Source organism: Castor canadensis, chromosome 5, assembly GCF_047511655.1.
Source record: "Castor canadensis chromosome 5, mCasCan1.hap1v2, whole genome shotgun sequence".
Classification (NCBI taxonomy): Eukaryota; Metazoa; Chordata; class Mammalia; order Rodentia; family Castoridae; genus Castor; species Castor canadensis.
The window spans coordinates 78,086,583-78,110,168 of NC_133390.1; the positions used below are offsets into that span (position 1 = coordinate 78,086,583).

The 23,586-nt window shown below is 35.2% G+C and overlaps 1 protein-coding gene, 1 non-coding gene and 1 pseudogene across 6 annotated transcripts in view; all 3 read left to right on the top strand.

The window, feature by feature from the left end:
* The window catches only part of Fgf12 (fibroblast growth factor 12), a 556,448-nt gene that overhangs the window by 363,899 nt on the left and 168,963 nt on the right, over positions 1-23,586 (top strand). For all 5 annotated transcript variants that reach the window (XM_074073517.1, XM_074073519.1, XM_074073516.1 and 2 more), the window contains one exon: positions 14,540-14,643. In XM_074073517.1, the coding sequence (XP_073929618.1) occupies positions 14,540-14,643 (104 nt within the window). The remainder of the gene's footprint in view (positions 1-14,539; positions 14,644-23,586) is intronic.
* LOC141423154 (small ribosomal subunit protein eS8-like) lies at positions 6,998-10,210 on the top strand (annotated as a pseudogene).
* LOC141423698 (small nucleolar RNA SNORD55/SNORD39) lies at positions 9,124-9,203 on the top strand. The gene has a single exon (XR_012448522.1). It is a non-coding gene; the product is annotated as a small nucleolar RNA SNORD55/SNORD39 (small nucleolar RNA).

Consider the following 23,586-nt stretch of genomic DNA (forward strand, 5'->3'; position numbering starts at 1 on the left):
CTGGTACTACCAGATGATCAGACGAATCACCAGATTTCAGAGATCCCCAAAGCCAGTGTTCATCAAAGTTTGTTTTTTAATTGAATCTTGACGAATAGAAGCAAGATACGTAAGCTAAGATTAGGAGAATTGGATTCCAGATAAGGAGGCAGAAAAAAAAAATCACATCATGCAGAAAACTCCTGCCATGTTGGGGAAAAATGATCTGACTAGTTTGGGAAGAGATTATGTGGAAGTGTTGCAGGGCCATGTTTCAGAGTGCCTTGAATAGCATTTAGAGGAGTTTATACCTAGGAAATTGAGAATCGATGAAGTTACTGAGCAGTTGCAATTCAGTGGTGGATAAAATGTGATGCTTTGGAAAAATAAAATTGGAATTTATAAGAGAGATGTGTTGAAGGAGAGATTTAAAAGTAGATAATAATAAGGAATAAATCATCATCTTGTTTTTCAAATTCTTTTCTATCTTAATTTTTCTAATATAATTCTTACATTATCCTTATTTGTATAGATCCACTTACTATTTTTTTAATGTTGCAGGTATATATTCTTGTTTCATAATAAATGATAGTGAGTGCAGAGTTGTTCTTGTTGAGCCTATACAATAAGTCTCCAATAAGTTTGCTTGTATTGTCAGTGTATAATTGTATTTATGAACTAAAGTATTTTGTGATTTTTGGGTGGAATGTTTCAGGTGGCTGAAACTTCAAGGCTTCCAGATTCCCTTGTTATGGTTTTATTTTTTTCTCATTGTCTTCACAATGTGATTACTCAAATTTCTCTTTTATTTAAGAGACAGAATATAATATAACATTCTAGCCACCAGAACTTAGGTTCACCTCTTAGCTCTTCTACTGGCTGATTTTATGACCCTGGGAGAACCACATCTTTGTACTTCAGGTCTCTGACCTGTAAAGATGGATATATAGTACACATGCAGAATTATTTTTTTTTCCATTTTAGATTTTAACTACTATGATGCTAAGTGTCATGTCTGTCTTTTTCACCACTGTATTAGGAGTGCTAGCCCAAAGTCTGGAATATATGTGCTGAATTAACAAATAAACTTAATTGGCTATAGTATTAATAAAAGAATTAACCTAGAAGGTAACACCCACGCACAGGAAATCAATGTGAGTCAATGCCCTGTATAGCTATCCTTATCTCAACCAGCAAAAACCCTTGTTCCTTCCTATTATTGCTTATACTCTTTCTACAACAAAATTAGAAATAAGGGCAAAATAGTTTCTGCCAGGTATTGGGCGGGGGAGAGGGAGGGGGCGGAGTGGGTGGTAAGGGAGGGGGTGGGGGCAGGGGGGAGAAATGACCCAAGCCTTGTATGCACATATGAATAAAAAAAAATATTGGAAACACAGTGTTTGATGGAATATTTGTGGAAGATACAAATCTAGAAGTTTCAAAACCCACAAAGTTTTCTTGGAGAATGTTTTTTTTTGCTCATTGATCTTATGGACTGACACCTGTGCTGTTCATTGAATTCTCCAAACAGGCCATGAGACGTCTTCCCTGTAAGACAAATTGGCTGCAGAGGATGAGTGATGACAGGCATTTGCTTCCATTATCAGTAATGATGTGCTTCATTTTTCATTCTAAAGGGGAAAAAAGACTCACATTGAATTGACTTGTTAATTATGCAAGTTTTAAAAACACTGCTGAAGTGTCATAGGCAATGTTATATAGTATTGTTTGGATTAAAAGCTAATGGCAGGACTTCTAACACAGCTACTAGCTTTTGTCAAAGAGGGGGATTAGTGTGCTGCTAATTTTCACCATGCAGAAAATTCACAACGTGTGTTGCCAGCCAGTGCTTTAAAGAAAAAGATTATTCTCTAAGTCCCAAACCACTAATCAGTTCCATAAATCAGGAAATTCAGTGGGGAAACTAAATCAGCAAGTGGAATTATGAGACCATTGTTTATAAAGGAGGGGATCAGACTAAAAGCACTGAGACAACATAGCTTAAAGTATGCTGATCTTTACGTTCTTATATTACATTCTTGTTTTATGTTAAATGTACAGTTGTTTGGGCTTACTGGGTCTTCAATAATAGAAGATGAAATATATTCTCTTTTCTTCCCCTATTACATTTTAATAAATTTGAGTTGAAACTTGGGATAATGATCACTTTCCCTGCTAAATTTGGAGACATAACAATAGTAGCAACAAAAAATAAGTACCACCACCAACAGTGATGCTTAGTATTTTACTTTGATAGCTTAAGTCGTGTTTTTTTTTATGATTTTGTTATCTTATTTGATCTCCATGAAGCCTCCACAGCAAAGAAATACTCAAGGAGATTAGATAATTCCTAATCACTAAGGTTGCAAAGCTGTTAAGTTTTAGAACTAGTGCCCATGACATAAAATTGTGTCTTCTGGACTAAAGTCAGCCCTCATCCTAGTCTTGTTCCCTTGACTTGAAAACTAAATTTATAAGGCCAACCATATCTTCCCCTTAATTTCTGTAAGAAATGCTGTTTTAGAGAGTGAAAACCAGTAACAACAATTGTTATTGTGCAGTGCACACTGGATGCAAAAAAACGCCCTCCAAAATTAAACATATTTAGTGCTTGTTTTTCTTAGAAAATTGCAACCAAAATGTTTCATCTGAGAAATTGAATTCATCATTTATAAATACACAAAATTATCCTCCATGCAAATTTAGATTGAGCAAAATGATAACTTTCCTGGAAGGTCATAGGCAAATGAGTGATTTGTCTACTTAATACCCTTGAAGACTTTCTAGTTTGCAGGGTTTGCAGGAGGACTCAGGCAAATGCATAAATATGAAAAGGCAGTATGATTATGATAAGTGCTGTGTATGGAATGCGGTGGAATTGGGATGAATGAATAATCAATTTGCCTGGATGAACATTGCATTCTACCATAATTTATATAACTACTTTTGTGTTGGAGGACTTGAGAGCTTAGACAATCTTCTGGTTTGCTGAATATTTATTAATAATGTTTTCTTGTTGAGAATGGGAAGGGTGTGAAATTGACTTTAGGAAGTGATAAATATTAATTTCATGACTAAGGGAAAAACCAATTGGGTGGCCTTCAAATATTATCATAAATAATACAAATATTTTTACATGAGACTATAGAATCATAGGAGAAAATAACCTGTTAACCTGATTATATGCTCAGATTTGATATCATAGGATGTTATTCATACTTTAAAAATATCTGTATTTATGTGAGAATGATATTAAATTTTCAAGGGAATCTGACATTAAAAGTGTACAAATTATAAACCAAGTATCTTCATATCTTTATCTCTCTTGATGTGTTCCAGTTGGGTTTTTAGTGGGTCATATGATGAATTTTTCATTTCTACTCAAAAAATAAACCCAGAATTTAAAATATAACTGTACTCTTTTACACCTGTTCTTCATTACAAACAATAAGGAATCTGTCCTTAGATGTTACATGGTAATATATTGGATTTACATCTTCCAAAGACAAGTTTGTAATGAGCTTTTCCCTCCCTCTTTCTTCCTCTCTTCTGCTTTTTCTTTCTTCTTTGCAACATTGGCAGACCTATTGTTTTGTTTTTCATGTGTTTTGGATAGATTATTACATTTTTGTCACTGGAATATCTAGTGTGGATAATAAATAGATAGAAATTAAGTTGGAATGAACATAGCAATCCACGAAGTATTTTTATCTGTTCAACATCATTTGACAAAATGTCTAATGTCTTAGTTGTAACAGATTTCCCAAACTGCCCTTCCTTTATATTACTTCCATTTTCAAACCTCTGTACAAGCATACACACACACACACATCCCATCATCACACAAGAGCCCCATTTATCCTATGTTTCTGCCATCACAGACCATATGGATTTTCTTTTAGATTCCATATTTGAATACATTTTATGTGTAATAAATATTATCTTCAATTTTTTTAACATGTTCACTTATGGAAATATGACCTCAAAAACTATAAACAAGCAAGCTTAAAGAGAAGCCCATTCATTTATTCAGCAAATATTTAATAACAGCTTTTCAGACCAAGATCCCATGAAAGGCAACCTGAATAATAAAAAAAATTTTCAGTGCCTTCAACTTGTGCACAGAATAGTGGAGGCTCAGAAGAACTGACACATGGAAGTGTATTTAACAGTGGTCACATCTGGTTGTGTCACTACCCTTTCCTAGCACACGCTTGACATTTGGCATATAGTGAGTGCTCAGAAGACATTTATACAAAGAATAAATGGCTTCCAAATCAGGAAGACTTTAGAGATGTTTTCAAAGTTCTGTATGAGAGTTCAGTTGGCTGAAATCAAGAGTGTTACAACATTGTTTAAAATGTCACTTTTCATTTCTTTTTTATTCATTTTGTACCATTCCCCCCACACACACCAAAAGAAGGTATGTTTTTAGATTACCCTGAAACAAAACCAGGTAGTCAAATACAGAGTTTACAATATAATGATATTTTGTATATTAAGATCCCCAGCAAGATGCCTTAAAAATAGTAGGTATTCAAGAATATAATCTCTAGTTTTCCTTTTTCTTTTGTTACTTTTCTCTTTTTCTTTCTATTTGAGCCTGACTTAGGTTTTTGTAGGTCTTAAATCTCATATGATTTGGGGCACCCCCTGAAAAAATAACAATAAAAATCAAAATTATATACTAACGTGACTATTTAGACTTGGATAATAAACCATAAGAGAATAAATTTTAAAAAGCCAAAAACTATCACAAAGATTATAAAATACTGGAAAATAGAAAATATTTAGTTAATTACTTAAACGTTACAAGTCTATACATTTATTTTCCATTATTTTGTGCAGATAGTGTTTGGATATATTTTTATGTGACAATAATTTTATAATACATTTTCTGAAAAAATACAGAAAAATAATTAATTTTTCCTGAACCATAATTAATCAAAGTCAACCATTTATATTTTATAATAGGTCATAATTATGACCATCTTTTTGTATGCCTGTTGACCATAGCTTCTTTACAGAAATGTCTATTCAGGCCTTTTTCCCACTTTTGAATTGAGTTATTATTATTATTGTTGTTGGAATTGAGTTGTAGGAGTTCCTTATATATTTTGGATATTAATCTTTATTCACATATGATTTGTAGATATTTTCTCTCATTCTGTAGTTTGTTTTCTTCTTGTTGATTGTTTCCTTTGCTGTGCAGAAGCTTTTTAGTTTCATGTGGTCCCACTTGTCTGTTTTGCTTTTGTTGCTTCTGCTTTTGGTGTCATATACAAGAAATCATTGCCAAGACAAATTTCAAGAAGTTTTTCCTCTTTTTTTTTTCTTCTAGAGGTTTTATAGTTTCAGGTCTTGTGTTTAAGAATTTAATTCATTTTCACTTGATTTTTGTGTGTGGTGTAAGATACTAGTCTGATTCTTTCTTTAGAATGTGGATTCTTTTGAATTCTAAGAGGCTACTCTTTCCCCTCACTACCTTTTTTTTCAGACTCTTTCCCCATGTGGTCCCATGATGGAGTTCGGTTTGTGTTTATTAAGAGCACCAACTCTATTATTTCATTTTTGAAAATGTAAAAGTTGATTTCACAAAATTTTTTAGAAGGAGGAGGTACTATTGGAAAGGGTGAAATTTAGAAGAGCCTTGTGTGTTAGATATTTAGATTCTACTTGGCATATAACTGTAATCTTTTTTCAGCAGATGTTTACTGCAATCCTGAATGTAAACGCTGCTATGCATTTCTCCAGCTCTCCTCTACCTCACCTATTGTAGAAATGTGGTTTAGATATGATCCTTGGTTTGGATCACTTACCATCTAGTAATGGTTAGGAGAGATTTTAAAAGGAAGATAATTATAAATTATGATAAATATAGTTCTGATCCATGATGAGAAAAGCTGAGACACAAGAGAACTTGGTGTTTGATATGTCGTTTCAAGCATGGCAGGTGTTTCAGTGTGAAAATATGAGGAGAATGGCATCTCAAGCAGAGGGAACAAAGCATGAAAACTTAGGGATTTGATGGCAGGAGGATAAAGGTGACATTCAAGAAGCTCTAAATAAACATATTTGAGTGCCTAGTGCCATGTACAGAACTATGATGTAACTATACATAACTTTGTCTGGCTGAAAAGCTTTATAAAAACTACTTTTATTACAATAAGAACACATACATTATTGGAAACAATGTGTCCTTTTATGAGTCCTGTAATTAATAACAGCTTGTGAATATAATCTGTGTATATGTAGCTGGGCTAGATATTACAGAAACTACCCTTAAGAGCTTCATCCTAGGGCTGGACACAGATATGTAAATGAATAACTCCAATGATATATTTTAGTGCCAGTGTGGAGGTATGCAAGTGAAATGATCAGTTCTGGAAAGGGAATTACTATCTCTGCCAGGTTTGTGCAAGACTTGTTGGGGAACTAAATAAGGAAGTAGGCCTTAAATGATGAAAAGAGTTAGCCAAATTTTTAAGTGGGAAGATGGGCTTTCCAGAAAGAGACAGAGGACAAAATCCAGCCTGGTTAAAAGTCAATGGCAAACTTGGGAAATGGCAAAAAAGCTCTGTTTTGCTTCTTGTGGTAGATGGAATGGGTGACAGGTGATAAGTTGGAAATGTGGGTTGGTGCCAGGTAGTAAAGGACACTGTGGAGGGGTTATGAGTGGGGGAATGGAATGAGTAGATGCAAGGGATCTGAGGAGGGGTGTGAAGTCAAATAGCTCAGTGACTATTAGTTGAGACAGGCTATTTCATTCTGAAAAGAAAGACCATCTCAGGAGGAAGTCTTACTGAGTGTGAAGGGCTTCTAAGGACAGACAGTGTTGCAGTGAAAACAAAGAAGATGTAAGAGTAGGTCATTTGTCACTAGCTGAAATGAGAGACACCCCCTTAGAGAATAGCCTTTAGCTCTTGGTACTACAAAGTCTCATTTCAAATTGTTTAGTGATTTAAAAAAAAAACTTAAATGGGATTGTTACCAGTGGGAGGGGGAAGAAGGTGAGAAAATGGTGAAGGAGGCTGAATATGGTCCCAGTACTGTGTACGATGTGTGTAAATGGAAAAATGATGTCTGTTGAAACTATTCCTGGAATGGAGGGTGGAAAGGATAAAGGAAAATGGTGGAGGGGATGAATTCAAGAATGATATATTTGATATATTATAAGAACTTTTGTAAATGCCACAATATACCCCCACCTAGCACAACAATTAAAAAAATAGATAAATTTGGAAGGTCTCTGAGAGCATATCATGTGAAACCATTATAATGTTGAAGTTTACATAAAACTTTTGCACAGTTTTCTTGGTTTTGTCCATGAAGAGCAATTTTCTTAAATTCCTCACATAGGAAAAGCTTTAGAGTTGCTTTTCACTTGTGTTTCAGCTATGTGAACCAATGTTCCTAGCAGTTTTTGCTGGGAAAAAATAACTTTAGAAAGTCATTATGCACAGTTTGAATTTCTATATTCTTTTTCATAAGAATTATCATTGAACTTGATATTTTCCATTAGTTGTTTTTATTTGCAATATGTAAGTACCTTGCATTTAATTTGTATCACGAATATTGGTTCTGCTTTCATTATCCAGCTCCATCAGGATTAGGATGGTTCTGCATTGCACACACTAAAATAACAAGGGCTTATTTTCTCTCATAAAAGCCAGATCTAATAACTGAATGCTGGACTGCTGCCACTCTTCACAAAACTCTTGGGGACTCAGCTACTTTCAACTCACTTGTAGCTGAGTAGCCCTTGTTTTCATAGTCTGTGATAATCCAGGTGCCACATTCCTATAGAAACTGCAATACGGCAAGAGGTTGAGTAGAGGAACAAAGGACACCTACAAGCTGTTTTTAAGGAAGGGGTCTTTAAACTCATAAAGATCCATATACTATATCTCATTGGCTAATATTGAGTCCATCATAGATATCTCTAGCCATAGGATGTGTAGGAACCGTAACTGAATCATTTATTAGTTTGTGAAAAGATAAGAACTCAACCAAAAAGGAGACAAAGAGGAAGTATGCTATCTTAGACAGATGACCATATTAGAGAGCCAGAAGACCTTTATTCAGAGGCATTTTTACTCGAGTTATCTCTCTGAATCTATTTGTTCTTCTAAAATTAAGGTTATCTTCATTCCATCCTAAATTTTTCATAGCACTTACAGTTCAAGAACAAATGCAATTGATGATTTTATCAGCACCTTGAAAATTAAATTTTGCACAAACATAAAGTGCTGAATAAACATTAAGCAAGGTGCTGAATATAAACTAAAAATACATTACTGAGGAAATATGTCAGTTTTTACATCAGTCCTATGGTAATCTTTTTTTGCTAATGAGAAGCACTGGACAATGATAAGTAACTCTTAGAATGGACACAACTCTGCTTGTAAAAATACTTTCATGAACTTGATAGTACATTTATTTCTTCTATGGATTTTGTGCAGTAAATTTTCATGTTCATGTTACAGATAAGGAAAGTAAGGCAAGGAAATTAAAGGAATAGTTCAAAGGCATTTAACTGAGTGGTTGGTTTAGGAACTGTGCCATTTTCAAATTTCTCACATTCTTTTACTGTTGTTGCTGCTCCAGTCTTTACATGTCTCACATCTTGCCCATTTGGGAAAGTTTAACTCTAAGGTCAAAGGAGTAGGATCTCTGTTATTTGTCCTTATTTTATCTATATGTTTTTCTTTCTCATTTCTCCACAGTGTGAATTACATCTTCCAAACTACCATTCCCTTCTTGCGTGGAAACAGGAATTTGCAAAATCACCTAACTTCCTGTTCCATTAAAATGTCCTCTGCACATTCAACTTCCGCCCCTTCTCTAAGCATCAACTTGGGTCCCATATTCTGTTGAAAGCATTTCCTGAAGACTTTAGGCTACACAGTTCTTCCACTTCCCTGAACGTCTGTATCATACAGAATATATATAGAATGCATATATTACATTTAATTATAGAAACAAATTATACATTGTACCAGGTTATTCCATATGCCTTAGTTTTTTTCCCCAACTAGACTTTAAGGTCTTGTATTTCTTAAGCAATTCCAGTAACACAAGGGCAATGGTATGAATCCAGGATGAACTAAAACCAGTTCAGGAAGGGAGTCCAGGCCGGCTACAAGTGTGTGATGCCACCTTATTGGTGCTACAGACTCAGGTCTGTGCAATGGGGAAGCCAACTTTGTAGCGTTGAGCATGCAGACTGCCTGGTGCAAGGGATCTGTAGTGGGAGGGCCACCATTGAGTCAAGCTTCTGTTCCTGCACCCAAATATAGGCATTTCTTGGGATAACTGGCATAAGTGCCAGAAAACTAGGGGCAAGAGAAAGCCCTACCATAAGAAGGGTAAAAATGAGCTGGGATGCCCTGCAGTCAACTTTAACATTGGATATACCACATATACACCAGTCTGGATTCCTGGAGGCAATAAGAAGTACCAGGCTCAGAAGCTGGATATAGGGAACTTTTCCTGGTACTTTATGTGTCTTACTTACAAAACAAGGTTTATTGATACTGTTTATATACATCCAGTAACGAGCTGGTCTGCATTAAGATCCTGGTGAAGAACTGCATGGTGCTCCTCAACAGCACACCATACTGACCGGTAGGAGTGCCACTATACACTGACTAAGGGCTGTAAGGAGGGGGCCAATTTGACTCCTGAGAAGGAAGAGATTTTAAACAACAACAGAAATGATCAAAGATATTCAGAAGAAACAAGATGATAGGATAAAGAATGCCCAAATCACCATTCTCCTGAGGAGCAGTGCCAGCAGGGCAAATTTCATGCCTGCATTGTATTGCCAGTGTGGCTGAGCAGAGAGCTATGTGCTAGTACTGAAGAGCATGGAATTGAAATTCTGAGGAAGGTCAATGTCTGGAAAGACAAGTAAGTTGTCCACCATTCTTAGTTTATGTAACAAAGGTGATTATTACTCTAATTCAAAACAAAACAAAACAAAACAAACCCCACCTCCAAAACTAGTTCATATCCAAATTGAGCCAACAATTACCTTTATGCAACTACTAAAATTTACTCTGAACTTTCATAACAAACGAGGAAACAGGTTCAAAGAGGCAAGAAGACTGAGCCAGTGTCACTAGCTAGGAATTTAAACTTGCTACTCTAGACTTGTGGCCCAAGGCTTGATCCACTGTAACTGAATTGAACACTTGACTGAAAACCATATACTGTGTGTGTTTCTCTGTATGTGCTCTGTATGTGTAGCTTGTTAAATCAAGTTGAGAGAACCTAGGTTGCAGCTGTGGGTTAATTTATGTGTATCTTATATAAAAAATTGAAAGGACCAAAACAGATGGGAATTTTATCAGTACAAAAGGTAGATAAGGACTTCTAACTAAGTGAGACTATTAAGGTGATCTGCAGAGATATTCTCTGATGCATACAGTCGTGGGATATTTAATTCATGTTTATAATGCTGTCTACAGAGCTTGGCTCTGTGATGGGGTTTGCTCCCATATGTGTTATAAATTTTTGCAGGGTAGAGATAATGTTTTCACTTATCCTTGTTTTGTAGTCAAAAGTAACTCGAACAGCTCCAGAGATATGTAATTCATGATAATACATTGTTATAAGAATCAAACAAAATAATCTTCTTTTCTAGTGTGAATTTTTTTCTCTGAGTGGACATAGCAACTGCTGAGTGTTTAGAGTTATGTGAGACTCAAACATGTAGACTATAAGCATATTCCCAATTAATTTTAAGATGCTGAACTAAATTTGCCAACTTAATTTTGATTTATTTTCTTTTTAATTTTTGATTTGTCATACATTAATAATACTAGGGGATGGATTGTGAAATTCTGTACATGGGTACAGTGCACTTTGAACAAGTTCACCCCTTCCATTTTATTACCATTTTCCCTCTCCCTCTTTTCTCTCTTTCAAAGAGCATTTGGTGGGTTTCATTATGCTGTCTTCATGTGTATACATGTAGTGAACTTCCACCCGCTTCACCCCTCAGTATCCTTTCTTTTGCCTCTCCCCCTCCCACTGATCCCCCCAAGATTGTCCCTCCAATACACTCATCATAATCATCACAATCATTTTAGGTCTAGATTCCACAAATGAGGAAGAACATGCAATATTTAATCTTTTGAGCTTGGCTTATCTCACTCAACAAGATGATCTCGATTTTCATTCATTTCCCAGCAAATGACATAATTTCATATTTCTTTATGGCTGGGGTAATATTCTATGGTATATAGATACATATATGCTTATATAATAATATCTATCTATCATCTATCTATCTGGCTATCTATCTAACATCTATCTGTCTAATATTTTCTTTATCCATTGGGTACCTTGACTAATTCCACAGTTTAGCTATTGTGAAGAGCTGCCACAATAAACATGGGTATGCAGGTATCTTTCTTGTATATTGATTTTCATGTGATGGGATCTTAAAGTAGGTCTATTTTTAGTTTTTTTGAGGATCCTCCATACTGATTTCTATAGTAGTGTGCTAGTGTATATCCTACTAACAGTGTATGAGAGTTCCTTTGTCCCTGCAGCCTCACCAGCATTTGTTGTTGCTTGCTTTCTTGATAATGGACAATCTTACTGGGGTGAGGTGGAATCTTAGTGTAGTTTTGATTTTCATTTCCTTTATGGTAGCTGTAAGGATGTTGAACATTGCTTCAGGTATTTATTAGACATTTATATTTCTTCCTTTGAGAAGTATCCATTCAGTTTATTTGCCCGCTTATTAATTGGATTTTTTGTTCTTCTGCTGTTTAGTTTTTGTACTCTTTAAATATTCTGGATATTAATCCCTTATTTTTCGAATAGCTGGCAAAGGTTTTCCCCCATTCTGTAGGTTGTCTCTTGATTCTGGTAACTGTTTCTTTTGATGTGCAGAAATTTTTAAATTTGATGCAGTCCCACTGATAAATTCTTACTTTTATCTTCTGGGCAATTGGCATTCTATACAGAAAACAGTTACCTATGCCTATATCTTCCAGAATTTTCCCTATAGTGGTTTCAGTGTTTCAGGTCTGACTCCATTTGGAGTTGATTTTTGTATGGGGTGAGAGATCGGGTCTAGTTTTAGTCTTCTACATATAGATAGCAGTTTTCCCAGCTCTGTTTGTTGAAGAGGCTGTCTTTTCTCCAGTGTATGTCTTTGGCTCCTTTGTCAAAGATCAAATGATTGTAATTGTGTAGTTTGATTTCTGGGTCTTCTGTTCTATTGGTCTTTATGTCTGTTTTTGTGACAGCATCATGCTGGTTTAGGTACTATGGTTCGGTAGTATAATTTGAAGACTAGTGTTGTGATAGATGCAGCATTGCTCTTTCTTCTCAGGATTTCTTTTTCATATTCAGTCTCTTTTATTCTTCCATGTGAAGTTTAGAATTGATTTTTTTCTATTTATCTAAAAGTGTTTTGATGGGAATTGCATTGACTCTATAGATTGCTGTTTGCACAATATTAATTGTGGCCAATCCATGAACATGGGACATCTTTGCATCTTCTGGCATCTTCTTCAATTTCTTCAAGGTTTTGTGGTTTTTATTATAGTTTTTCATTTCCTCAGTTAAGTTTATACCAATGTATTTTTTTGAGGATATTGTGAATGGGATTGTTTTCGTGATTTCTTTCTCAGCCTGTTCATTGTTGGTTTATAGAAAAGCTACTAGTTTTTTATGCCAATTTTGTATCCTGCTATGTTGACAAAAATTTTTATGGTGAAATTTTGAAGTCTTTTAAGCATAGAATCATATCACCTAACTCCAAAATTAGACAGAAATAAATAATAAAGATTAGGACAGAAAATGATTAAATAGAGACAAAAACTACACAAAGAATCAATGAGACAAAAAGTTGGGTCTTTGTAAAGGTAAATAAGAGTGATAAACCTTTAGTCAAGCTGACTAAAAGCAGGAGGGAAAAGACCCAAATTAATAAAATAAGAAGTGAAAAGGGGGATATTACAACAAATAACAATGAATTTCAGAGAATCATGATGGAATACTTTGAAAACCTATGTTCAAACAAGCTGGAAAAATGTAGAAGAAATGGACAAATTTCTAGATAATTTGTCCTACAAAAATTGAGCTAAGAGGATATAAATTAAGTAGAATTATATAAAGCAATGAGATTAAAGCAATAATAAAGAGCCTTCCAACACAGAAAAGGCCAGTACCCAATAGACTCACTGGTGAATTCTATCAGACCTTTTAAAAAGAACTAATACCAACACTCCTCAAACTATTCCAGTAAATAGAAAAGGAAGGAACACTACCAAACTCATTTTATGAAGCCAGTATAATACACATTCCAAAGCTGGACAAGGATACACACTAACAAATAAAAAGAATTATAGACCAATCTCCTTATTGAACATATATGCAAAATTTGCAATAAGTTTCTTGCAAACCAAATTCAACAACACATTTCAAAAACTGCGCATCATGATCAAGGCATTTTCATTCTAGAGATGGTTCAACATATGTAAATCAGCAAGTGTAGTACAGCACATCAACAGAAAGAAGGCTAAAAATCACGTGATCATCTCAATTGATGCAGAATAAGTCTGACAAAATTCAACACACTTTCATGATAAAAGCTCTGAAGAAAGTAGGAATAGAAGGAATGTACCTCAACATTATAAAGGCTATATATAACAAACTTATAGTCCACATCATATTAAATGGAGAAAAACTGAAACTGTTTCCTCTAAAGTCAGGAATGACACAAGAGTGTCCACTCTCCTCACTCATATTCAATATAGTGCTGGAATTCTTAGCCTGATCAATAAGGCAAATAGGGAAGGAAGATGCAAATTATCAGATTATTCACAGATGATATGATTCTAAATTTACCAGCCTCACGTTTAATGTCTTTATGCATGTATATTTTCCCTTGGATATGAAGTATATCTATCGTAGGTTAAACTGTCTATAAACCATCTATCCATTTATGTGTCTATCTTCATTTACATGCAAAATTTGAGATACCAAGCCAAAGTTCTCCCCTGCCCCCAGTTTTGCTACCCACACATCTGTGATTTTTACATTTCTCATTTGTGTTCAAGATGATGTTCAGGACTACAGCAACACAATTGAAAATGAGAAATTCTGTCATGTTTTAAAGATTGTATTTTACTGTTACTTTTGAATACAAGTTTGTTTCTACTATAGAGGCTATTTTCACTGATATTATTTGTTTGTAAAATCATCTTATACCTTTGAATACATGTTCATTTTGATGAGCAGTGATTTTCACTTTCAGATCCAAGTGGGCACCTTAGAAACCTTCTAATCTAGCCTTTTTATTCCAGATGTGTTATGTAACTCACTTGAGGTTACATGGGTGATTAGTGATGGTGCAGAGACAAGGAGAGCAAACCAGTTCTCCTTGTTTTTATACCATCTCTCTCTCTCTCTCTCTTTCTTCCCCAACCTCATTTCAATTAATAGGTTTTTAATACTGAAGAGAATCATTGTAAGAAGCAAGGCAATTTATTTAAAAAATCACTAATCCTTTCCTCTGTTATTTTTTCCCCTTTAGCCCTCTTCAATCTAATTCCTGTGGGCCTGCGTGTGGTGGCCATCCAAGGGGTGAAAGCCAGCCTCTATGTGGCCATGAATGGTGAAGGCTATCTCTACAGCTCAGTAAGTACTTCACAATGTGTGTGTGTGTGTGTGTGTGTGTGTGTGTGTGTGTGTGTCTGTGTGTATGTGAGAGAGAGAGAGAGAGAGAGAGAGAGAGAAAGAGAGAGACAGACAGAGAGAACTGGCACTCGTGGAAGTTTAAGTCATCTCATTTTCTAATTCAGTTTTTATTGACAATTTTCTCACTTAGAATATTAAAGATCATATTTTATTTTATGAGGAAGAACCAGTTACTACTCGTTATGTGATACTGGTTCTCTGTATCTAGCTTCAATTTCTATAGGGTCTTTTGTGTTTTAAATTTTACCTGTTTAATTCAGGGAATAAGACATTTTTCCTTTCCCCTATCACCTCTCTTTCAAGCACAAAGGATGGCAGAGAAAAGGAAATTCCTCAGTTTTTCTCAGTTTTCTTTATCCATCTTGGAGGAAGAATTTTCAGAACAGATTGTGTTTTTGTTTGTATTTAATACATTTATGTAGTACCTAATGTGTTAGATTGTCAGAGTAAATGTTTAATTCAAATGCAGTGTGAATTTATGGAATGAGCTTCAGATTATGGGCAGGGATATTTGGCTACTATTTGTATTTTAGCTACTACATATATATAATTTCCTCTCTTTGACTTAATTTCCAAACCTTTAAAACAAGGGCATTGGTCACCAACTTTCCTAGTGTCTCTTGCAAATCTAAGATTGACAAAATTTGTCCCACCAGTGTCTGCAATATGAGTAGTGACATATTTTGGAGTAGGTTACACTATTCTGATGCTTGGCTCACTCTCAAAAAGAATTTATGCATTGAGAGAACATGGCTCTATGGAATATCATATATGCTTTCTGTTTTCCCATATGGGGGTTACCTATTTGTAGTTTGTGAAAAAATTGTCAAAAATTGTCAAAAATCATGGTTTGCAGATTTCCATCCTTACTTTTTATGATCTCTGTGAATTATTCAAGGCTATTTAGAAAGTTCACATATGTCTACTGGGTTGTAAATTAGTCATTGTATAGTTCTAATAGACTCAAATTAATCTATGGTACATTATATTTGCTTATTAATAATATATCTACCATCCATGTTAGAATTAAAGTCACAATAGCTTGAATGTTTCCAACAAAGAGACATGATAAATATCTAGGTGATATGCCTATTATTCTGATGTGATCATTGCACATTGTATGTCTGTATTGAAATGTCATGCTGTACCTCATAAATATATGCCATTAACTATGTGTTAATTAAAAATAAAAATGTTTTTATTTTATTTTTAAATTTTGTTTTTTTTTATTCATATGTGCATACAAGGCTTGGGTCATTTCTCCCCCCTGCCCCCACCCTCTCCCTTACCACCCACTCCACGCCCCTCCCTCTTCCCCCCACCCCCTCAATACCCGGCAGAAACTATTTTGCCCTTATTTCTAATTTTGTTGTAGAGAGAGTATAAGCAATAATAGAAAGGAGCAAGGGGTTTTGCTGGTTGAGATAAGGATAGCTATACAGGGCATTGACTCACATTAATTTCCTGTGCGTGTGTGTTACCTTCTAGGTTAATTCTTTTTGATCTCACCTTTTCTCTAGTTCCTGGTCCCCTTTTCCTATTGGCCTCAGTTGCTTTTAAGGTATCTGCCTTAGTTTCTCTGCATTAAGGGCAACAAATGCTAGCTAGTTTTTTAGGTGTCTTACCTATCCTCACCCCTCCCTTGTGTGCTCTCGCTTTTATCATGTGCTCAAAGTCCAATCCCCTTGTTGTGTTTGCCCTTGATCTAATGTCCACATATGAGGGAGAACATATGATTTTTGGTCTTTTGGGCCAGCTAACCTCACTCAGAATGATGTTCTCCAATTCCATCCATTTACCAGCGAATGATAACATTTCGTTCTTCTTCATGGCTGCATAAAATTCCATTGTGTATAGATACCACATTTTCTTAATCCATTCGTCAGTGCTGGGGCATCTTGGCTGTTTCCATAACTTGGCTATTGTGAATAGTGCCGCAATAAACATGGGTGTGCAGGTGCCTCTGGAGTAACCTGTGTCACAGTCTTTTGGGTATATCCCCAAGAGTGGTATTGCTGGATCTAAAAATGTTTTTAAAAAGAATTAAACTACAGTTTTAGTCCAGAACACATCAGATCCAAATATACATTTATATACTATATTTACACACATACATTTTTCAACATTTACTCCTCAAAATGATATTTAAAGATAGACACATTTTTAAAGCAGCAGCATTCATTTTTAGCAAACATTCCTTTGTCTAAGGTTCTTCATGTTAAGTTATTGAGAGTCCATTTTAAATGTGACAATCACAATATGAAAAAGAAAGATAATAGGTTGTTTTGTATACTTCTTTTTTATACTTCTAATTTAAAAGGAACTTCTGAATGCAATAAAACTAAAACATGGAGATGATCTTGGGAGAATACTAAGGATCTAATCAGTCATGAGATTATAATCATAATTCAGGCTGTAGTTACACAAAATCTTTAGAGTTTGGATCACAGAACTAGAGTTGATTTCGAAAAGTTCAGAAAGAGGAAAAATGCATAAAATCTGGCAACAGTTTTGCAAGCAGAACTCTCTCTCTCTTTTTCTCTGAAGGTGGGTGTGTGAGTGGGTGGGTATATGTAGATTGGAAGTGCCAGTTGGAGAGAATGGATTTTCATATTCTGCAACTTTGGGTTTTTTTGGAGGTACTGGGAATTGAACTCAGGGCCTTCACCTTGAGCCACTCCACCAACTCTATTTTTGTGAAGGGTTTTTCGACATAAGTTCTCACGAGCTATTTACCTGGGCTGGCTTCGAACTGTGATCCTCCTGATCTCTGCCTCCTGAGTAGCTAGGATTACAGGTGTGAGCCACCTGTGCCCTGCTTTTTTGTTTGTTTGCTTGTTTTTGTTTTTTAAGAGTTGTGTTCTTTCTACTTGTTTACAACTGGGATTAAGACACAGGGACCTGGAGCTCAAAGGAGGGAGAGTTTTTTAAGAATCTCAGGATTTTAACTACCAGAGCATTTTTATAATGGAGCTGGTACCTTTGTAAAGTCAGTAATCACTTGTTGACATATTTTGGGTGCCTACATTTTTATTTTTCTTATTTAAACTTGTCTCATGCCAAGAATGACAGTGCCTCTCCTGCTTAGGGTATTGTGGTGACACTAGGAACATTTCTTTAATTGTAAGTGGAACACCACTGGCATTTATCATCAGTGTATCTATTTTCAAAATTACTCTCTTTCTGGCTCAGAGTAATAGAAGTGAATGCTGGTTTTTAATTTTACACAAGGGGTGTATGCCTTAAGATTCTGTAATAGGATTAAAGGGCCAGCATCTGGGTTTAGAGGTCTCATTTCATGCTGTTCCTCTGGCTGGTGTGCCTCAGTGGGAGAGCAGGGCCAGAGGTTTTGTGAGTTAAAAACCTGCTGTTAACCTTGGCTTTCCTGAGGTGAGTTTGCTATGCATTAAGTCTAGGTGTTATTCGAAAAGCAATTTCCATTTCCTGTGAACAGTGTAGTCGGGCACACTAATAATGGTCATAACTGGTGTGGAGGGAAGGGTGGTGACTGGGCAAATTGGAGAGGTCCTAAAGAAGATAATTTCGAGTCTGAGAGGATTTCACAAATGGTATCATTTATCTAGTGTCATTGGTAAATGGTTTGTATTTAGATTGAGGCTACAAATGCATTCCTAGTTACTTTTGGTTTCCCCTCTTTCACAAAGAGACAGGAATAGAGAAAAGTGACAAAGTTGGGGAGACTGCTTAGGAAGCACAGTGCTAGAGTTTTAAGATCCATTTTGAAAATCTGTGCTTTAATAGATGAATATAATCTATATACTTGACAAGATTGTTGATATATCTGGATCTGTTTTTACCATAGTAGTTTATATCATTATTATAATTGAGGTACGATCTTACTCGAGTCCAGGCTGGCCTAGAATTGTGACCCTCCTGACGCGATTTCCTGAGTGCTGGGATTATATATGTCTAACACCATGCCTGGCTGTAGTTTATATTTTTAATCTACTTTTGTTTATTCTTTTTCTAATCTTTGTTGTATTGCTGAAGTTTGTTTCTAGTTTTTTTATTCTTCTGTTAATTTGTAAACTTAGGCTATATTTCTATTCACTTAGTGGTTACTCTTTTTTGCTTCATATACATACATACATACACAGTTTGGGTTTTTTTCTCTTTTGACAGTACTGGGGTTCAAACTCAAGGCCTTGTACTTGCTAGGCAGGGGCTCTAGCACTTGAGCAACACCTCAGCCTGCTATATGTTTTTTGTTTCTGTCTTCCTTGCAAATGGCTCATAAGTCTAGGATATTTTCTTAGTTGTTAAATACCACCACCGTTCTCATCAATCTGATGTGTTGCACTTTAAAATAAGTATTTTGTAGCTTGCACATTAAAATGTATCAATTTTTATAATAATTTCTATGCATGCAATTTTTGCTTTTGTATATACGTCATTGACCCAGTTGAGTTTAGTTTTCCTTTAAACTACATCTTTGCTTTGTTTGTGAGGGCCTGTAGTTCGTGGAGTCATATTGTCTTGGTATCCATGCAAATGGCTTCCTTTCACTTTCGCACTTGAACTAAGGTGTCCAGACAGTTACCAGGTTTTCAGTGGTCCAGTATTTGCCTAGCATTCAGAAAAAAAAAAAATCCCTTTAACTTCTGCTATCCATTGTTGATGATGGAAAGTTTACTGTCAGTTTAATATTCTCTCCTTTGGATGTAATCTCCTTGGAAACTTAAAAAAATTGTTTTTCTCTTTATACTTTCTGTTCTGCAAACTTACTATAATGTCTACTTGTGAATCTATCTTTTCCTGGTAGGCATTTCAAATGCATTTATAATCCAAAGAATTTTTTTGTTTTGCAGTTCTGAGGCTTGAACTCAGGTCCTACACAATGAGCCATTTCACCAGCCATTTTTTGTGAGGGGTTTTTTGAGATAGGGTCTTGAACTGTTTGCCAGACCTGGTTTTGAACCGAGATCCTCCTGAACTTTGCCTCTTGTGTGGCTAGGATTACAGGAGTGAGCCACCATGCCCAGCTTAGAAAATTTTAACTCTTATTCCATGTCCATTTTCTTTCTCTATCATACTTTCCAGTCTCGTGTGTTGACAATACTTATATAATTTGAAACTTTCTACATTCATCTAGTCTTGAGTTTACACCAGTTGTTTTGTGATTTCAATCATAGTGTTTTTCATTTTTACATGTTAAATGGTTTCTATTTAATATCTTCTTCTTCTTGATTTATTTCTTCCTGCTTTATTGTCTGGCTTTTTAAAATTATAGAAAGTTATTAATTTATCTATCTCTCTGAGCTTTCTTAACGTATGTTGTCAGCCTTTTACATAATTTCTTTTGTAATGAATTCATATTTTAATCATTAATTTTCTTGGCCATGATTTTTGAATTAGATTGGAATTTAGAATTCACTCTTCATGTGTTTGTGATTTTTGGTCTTTGACCATATTGTTTTCCTTTTCTTTTATTTCCTTCTTTCTCTAATATCTGCTCTCACTTTCTGGCAACCTTTGGTTGCATCTATCCAGCTGCCAGTATTCCTAACTAAGAATAAGATTTCAAAAGAATCATGTCTAGGCACCTATCTTAGGGTAACTTAGGGGTGAAGGTAGGAGCCTGGGTTAGGATGTAGCTTGGCCCAGTTACTCTCATTGAGAGGTTCTGTCTATGACTACATGATGCTTCAAGGTGGTACCATCAATTTTTAAATTTTAACCTTCCTATGGTTGGAGTAGGACAACTCTATTGCTGCCCCTAATATTAGCAGTTAGTCTGGCTCTGCCCCAAGCCCCATCTTGCATGAAGGGCATTTATTTCCTTACATTGACTTGAGTGAATTCTGTGTCACACTGTCTCCTTCAGAACCTGAAGCCCTCCAGGCCTGCAGCTGCAATCTGCTTGGTGCTTTCTGCATTTATTCCATCGGGATTCATAGCTTGCTTTGATCCTAACAATATAGTTTAGGCCTTACATTTTTATAATTCATCCATCCTTGCTGTACATTTGGGTGGAGAGGGTATAGGATAGTATGAACTCAGAATACCTCTCTCTCACTGTGTCTCTTTCTCCTTGCAGTACAAAGCACCTAGAATAAAATTTAACATCTCAATGTTTTGAGCATACGTTACTGTAGTTTTAACTATATGTACATTGTTGTTCAACAAATCTCTAGAACTTTTTTCATCTTGCGGAACTGAAATTGCATGCTCACTGGAACAGCAATTCCTTTTTCCTCCTCTTCGTCAGCTTCCGGCAGCCACTGTTTCCATTGCTAAGAGTTTGACTACTTATACTTCATATATGTGGAGTCATGAAGAATTAAAATTTTTTTGTGAATGGCTTAGTTCACTTAGCATAATGTTCTCAAGGTCATCCATGTTGAAACACACAAAAGAATTTCTTTTATTTTTATGTTTTAACAATTTTCATTGCACATATAAAACATGTATATACATGTACAAAATGTATATATGTGTAAATAAATGTATGCACATATGAACATTTTGTTTATTCATTTGTTATGAACATTTAGGTTACTTCCATTTCTTTGTTATGTAGTTAATGCTGCAACAAACATAGGTTGAATTATCTCTTCAAAATCTTCTTTTCCCAGTTCTTTCGGAGCAGCAACAGTATCAACAGTAGACAAAGGGTCACCTTTTCTCTGTTCTTGCCAGCACTTGACATTTTGTGTATGTGTGTGGGGGGGGGGTATTGTATTTTATTTTATTTTTGATTGTGGCCATCCTATCAGGTATGAGGTGATATCTCAGGGTTTTGCTTTGCACTGCCCCAATGATAAGTGGTGCTGAGCATCTTTTCTTATTTATTTATTTAAAAAGTTTTATTAGCATATAACAGTTATACAGGGGCTACATTGTGATGTTTACATATGTGCTTACAATATATCGTAGTTAGACTTTCCTCCTCTGTCATTCTCCTTCATTCCTCTTCTCAGAACAATTTCAGCAGATTTCATTGTTCTATTTTCATACACAGGTGCAAAATTATCTCCAACCTATTTGCCTTCCTTCACCCTCTTTTTTTCCCTTTCCTCTCCCAGTGGTATTCATCCCCCTAGACAGAACCTGTTTTACTCCCTTATCCTTCATTTTTTTGTCTGTATTGATTGTTCGAGGGGATTTTTGCCTTGGTATTTTAGACATGTATATATCATGCTTTAATGAATTAACCCCTCTGTTACTTTTTCTGGATTGGCCTGCCCCACTATTGTTCAAAGCTTACAGAGCATTGCTTTATACTATGTTGATGCACAGATGCAGTGTGTTTCAATATTTTTCACTCTCTAATATTCTCTTTCCCTCTCATATACCTGTTATGATCTCATTTGTGTATCTTCGTTGGGCCCATGTCTATTCATATCCTTTGTCCATTTTCTAATTGAGTTGTTTTTTCTTTCTGTTGTAGAGTGGTGGAAGTTGTTTAGACATTATAGATACTAACCCTTCAGTAATCTCAGATATTTGTAAATATCTTCTCTCATGGTATTTACTTTGTTGGTTGTTTCTTTTGTTGTGCAGAATTTTTAAAGTTTGATGAAGTCAGATCTTTTTTTATTTTTGCTTTTGTTTCCTTTGTTTTTTGGTGTCATATGCAAGAAATCATTTGATGTGATTTGACTTCCTCTGGGCCAAATCCAATGTCATGAAATTTCTCCTATGTTTTCTTCTAGAAGTTTTATTGTTTTAGGTCTTTAATCCATTGTGAGTTAATTTTTACATATGGTGCAAGGTAAGGGTCCATTTTCATTCTTTTGCATATGGATATATAGTTTTCCCAGAACCACCTGTTGAGAAACTGTCTTTTCTACATTGCCTGGTCTTGGTAGCTTTGCTGAAGATGATTTGACCATAAATGTAAGGGTTTACTTATGGACTGTCTATTCTGTTCCACTGGTCTGTAGGTTGGTCTTTGTGTTAGTATATACTCTTTAATTATTGTAGCTTTGTAATATTTCAAAGACAGGAATTATGAAGCCTACTTCTTGCTTGCTTTTTCTTCCTTTCTTTCTTCCTTTCTCTCTTCCTCCATTCCTTGTTTCCTGCCTTCCCTTCTTCTCTTTCTCTTTTCTCTCTCTTTCTTTTCTCTGTTCTCAAGGATGTACATTGACTGTCAAAATTCATATTTCATGTGAATTTTAAGATGGGCTTTTCTATTTCTACAAAAAAAGCATCGAGATTTTGATAGGAATTATATTGAATATGTAGATTGCTTTAGGTCAATGAACATTTTAACAATATTAACAAGTCTAATTCATGAACCTGGGATGTCTTTCCCTTTGTTTGTGTTTTCTGGAATTTCTTTCAACATAAAAAGTTTCAGTGCATGGGTTTTTCAACTCCTTGGTTAAATTTAAACTTACTCTGACCTTTTCAAAGGCAGCCCAAAATAATATTTAATGACATTTGAAAACACTGTTTTATTAACGTACAGAAACTGAAAGTTCTCTAAGGCCTCACTTTCCTCTTAACTTTCTCAAGAAACTTGAGAGTGTTAGAAATTACGCTTTTGGAGTCACCTTCTTTAGCAAAGCTGGTGTGTTTCACAATCTATTGAAACAGACTTTTCTATAAATTTTACTTTATACATAAAGTGTCCTTAATTTTTAAGATTTGCTATTTAACTAGTTCTGACTTGAAATTTACTATCTTCTGATGTATATTCTGTTTGAGTTCTACAAGTTTTTACAAACACTTATAAGACCACCTAAATTTTCCTAATTAAAGGAAGAGAGGAATATTTTTATTAATGCAGACAAGGCAAAGTCTAAATAAGTCTTCCTTTCTACCCTCCTCATAAGTTTACTCACTTAACTTCCTTTTATATTGAAGTAGTTTGATCTGAACCTTGTGTATATGGAGCAACTGCAGATGAGCATC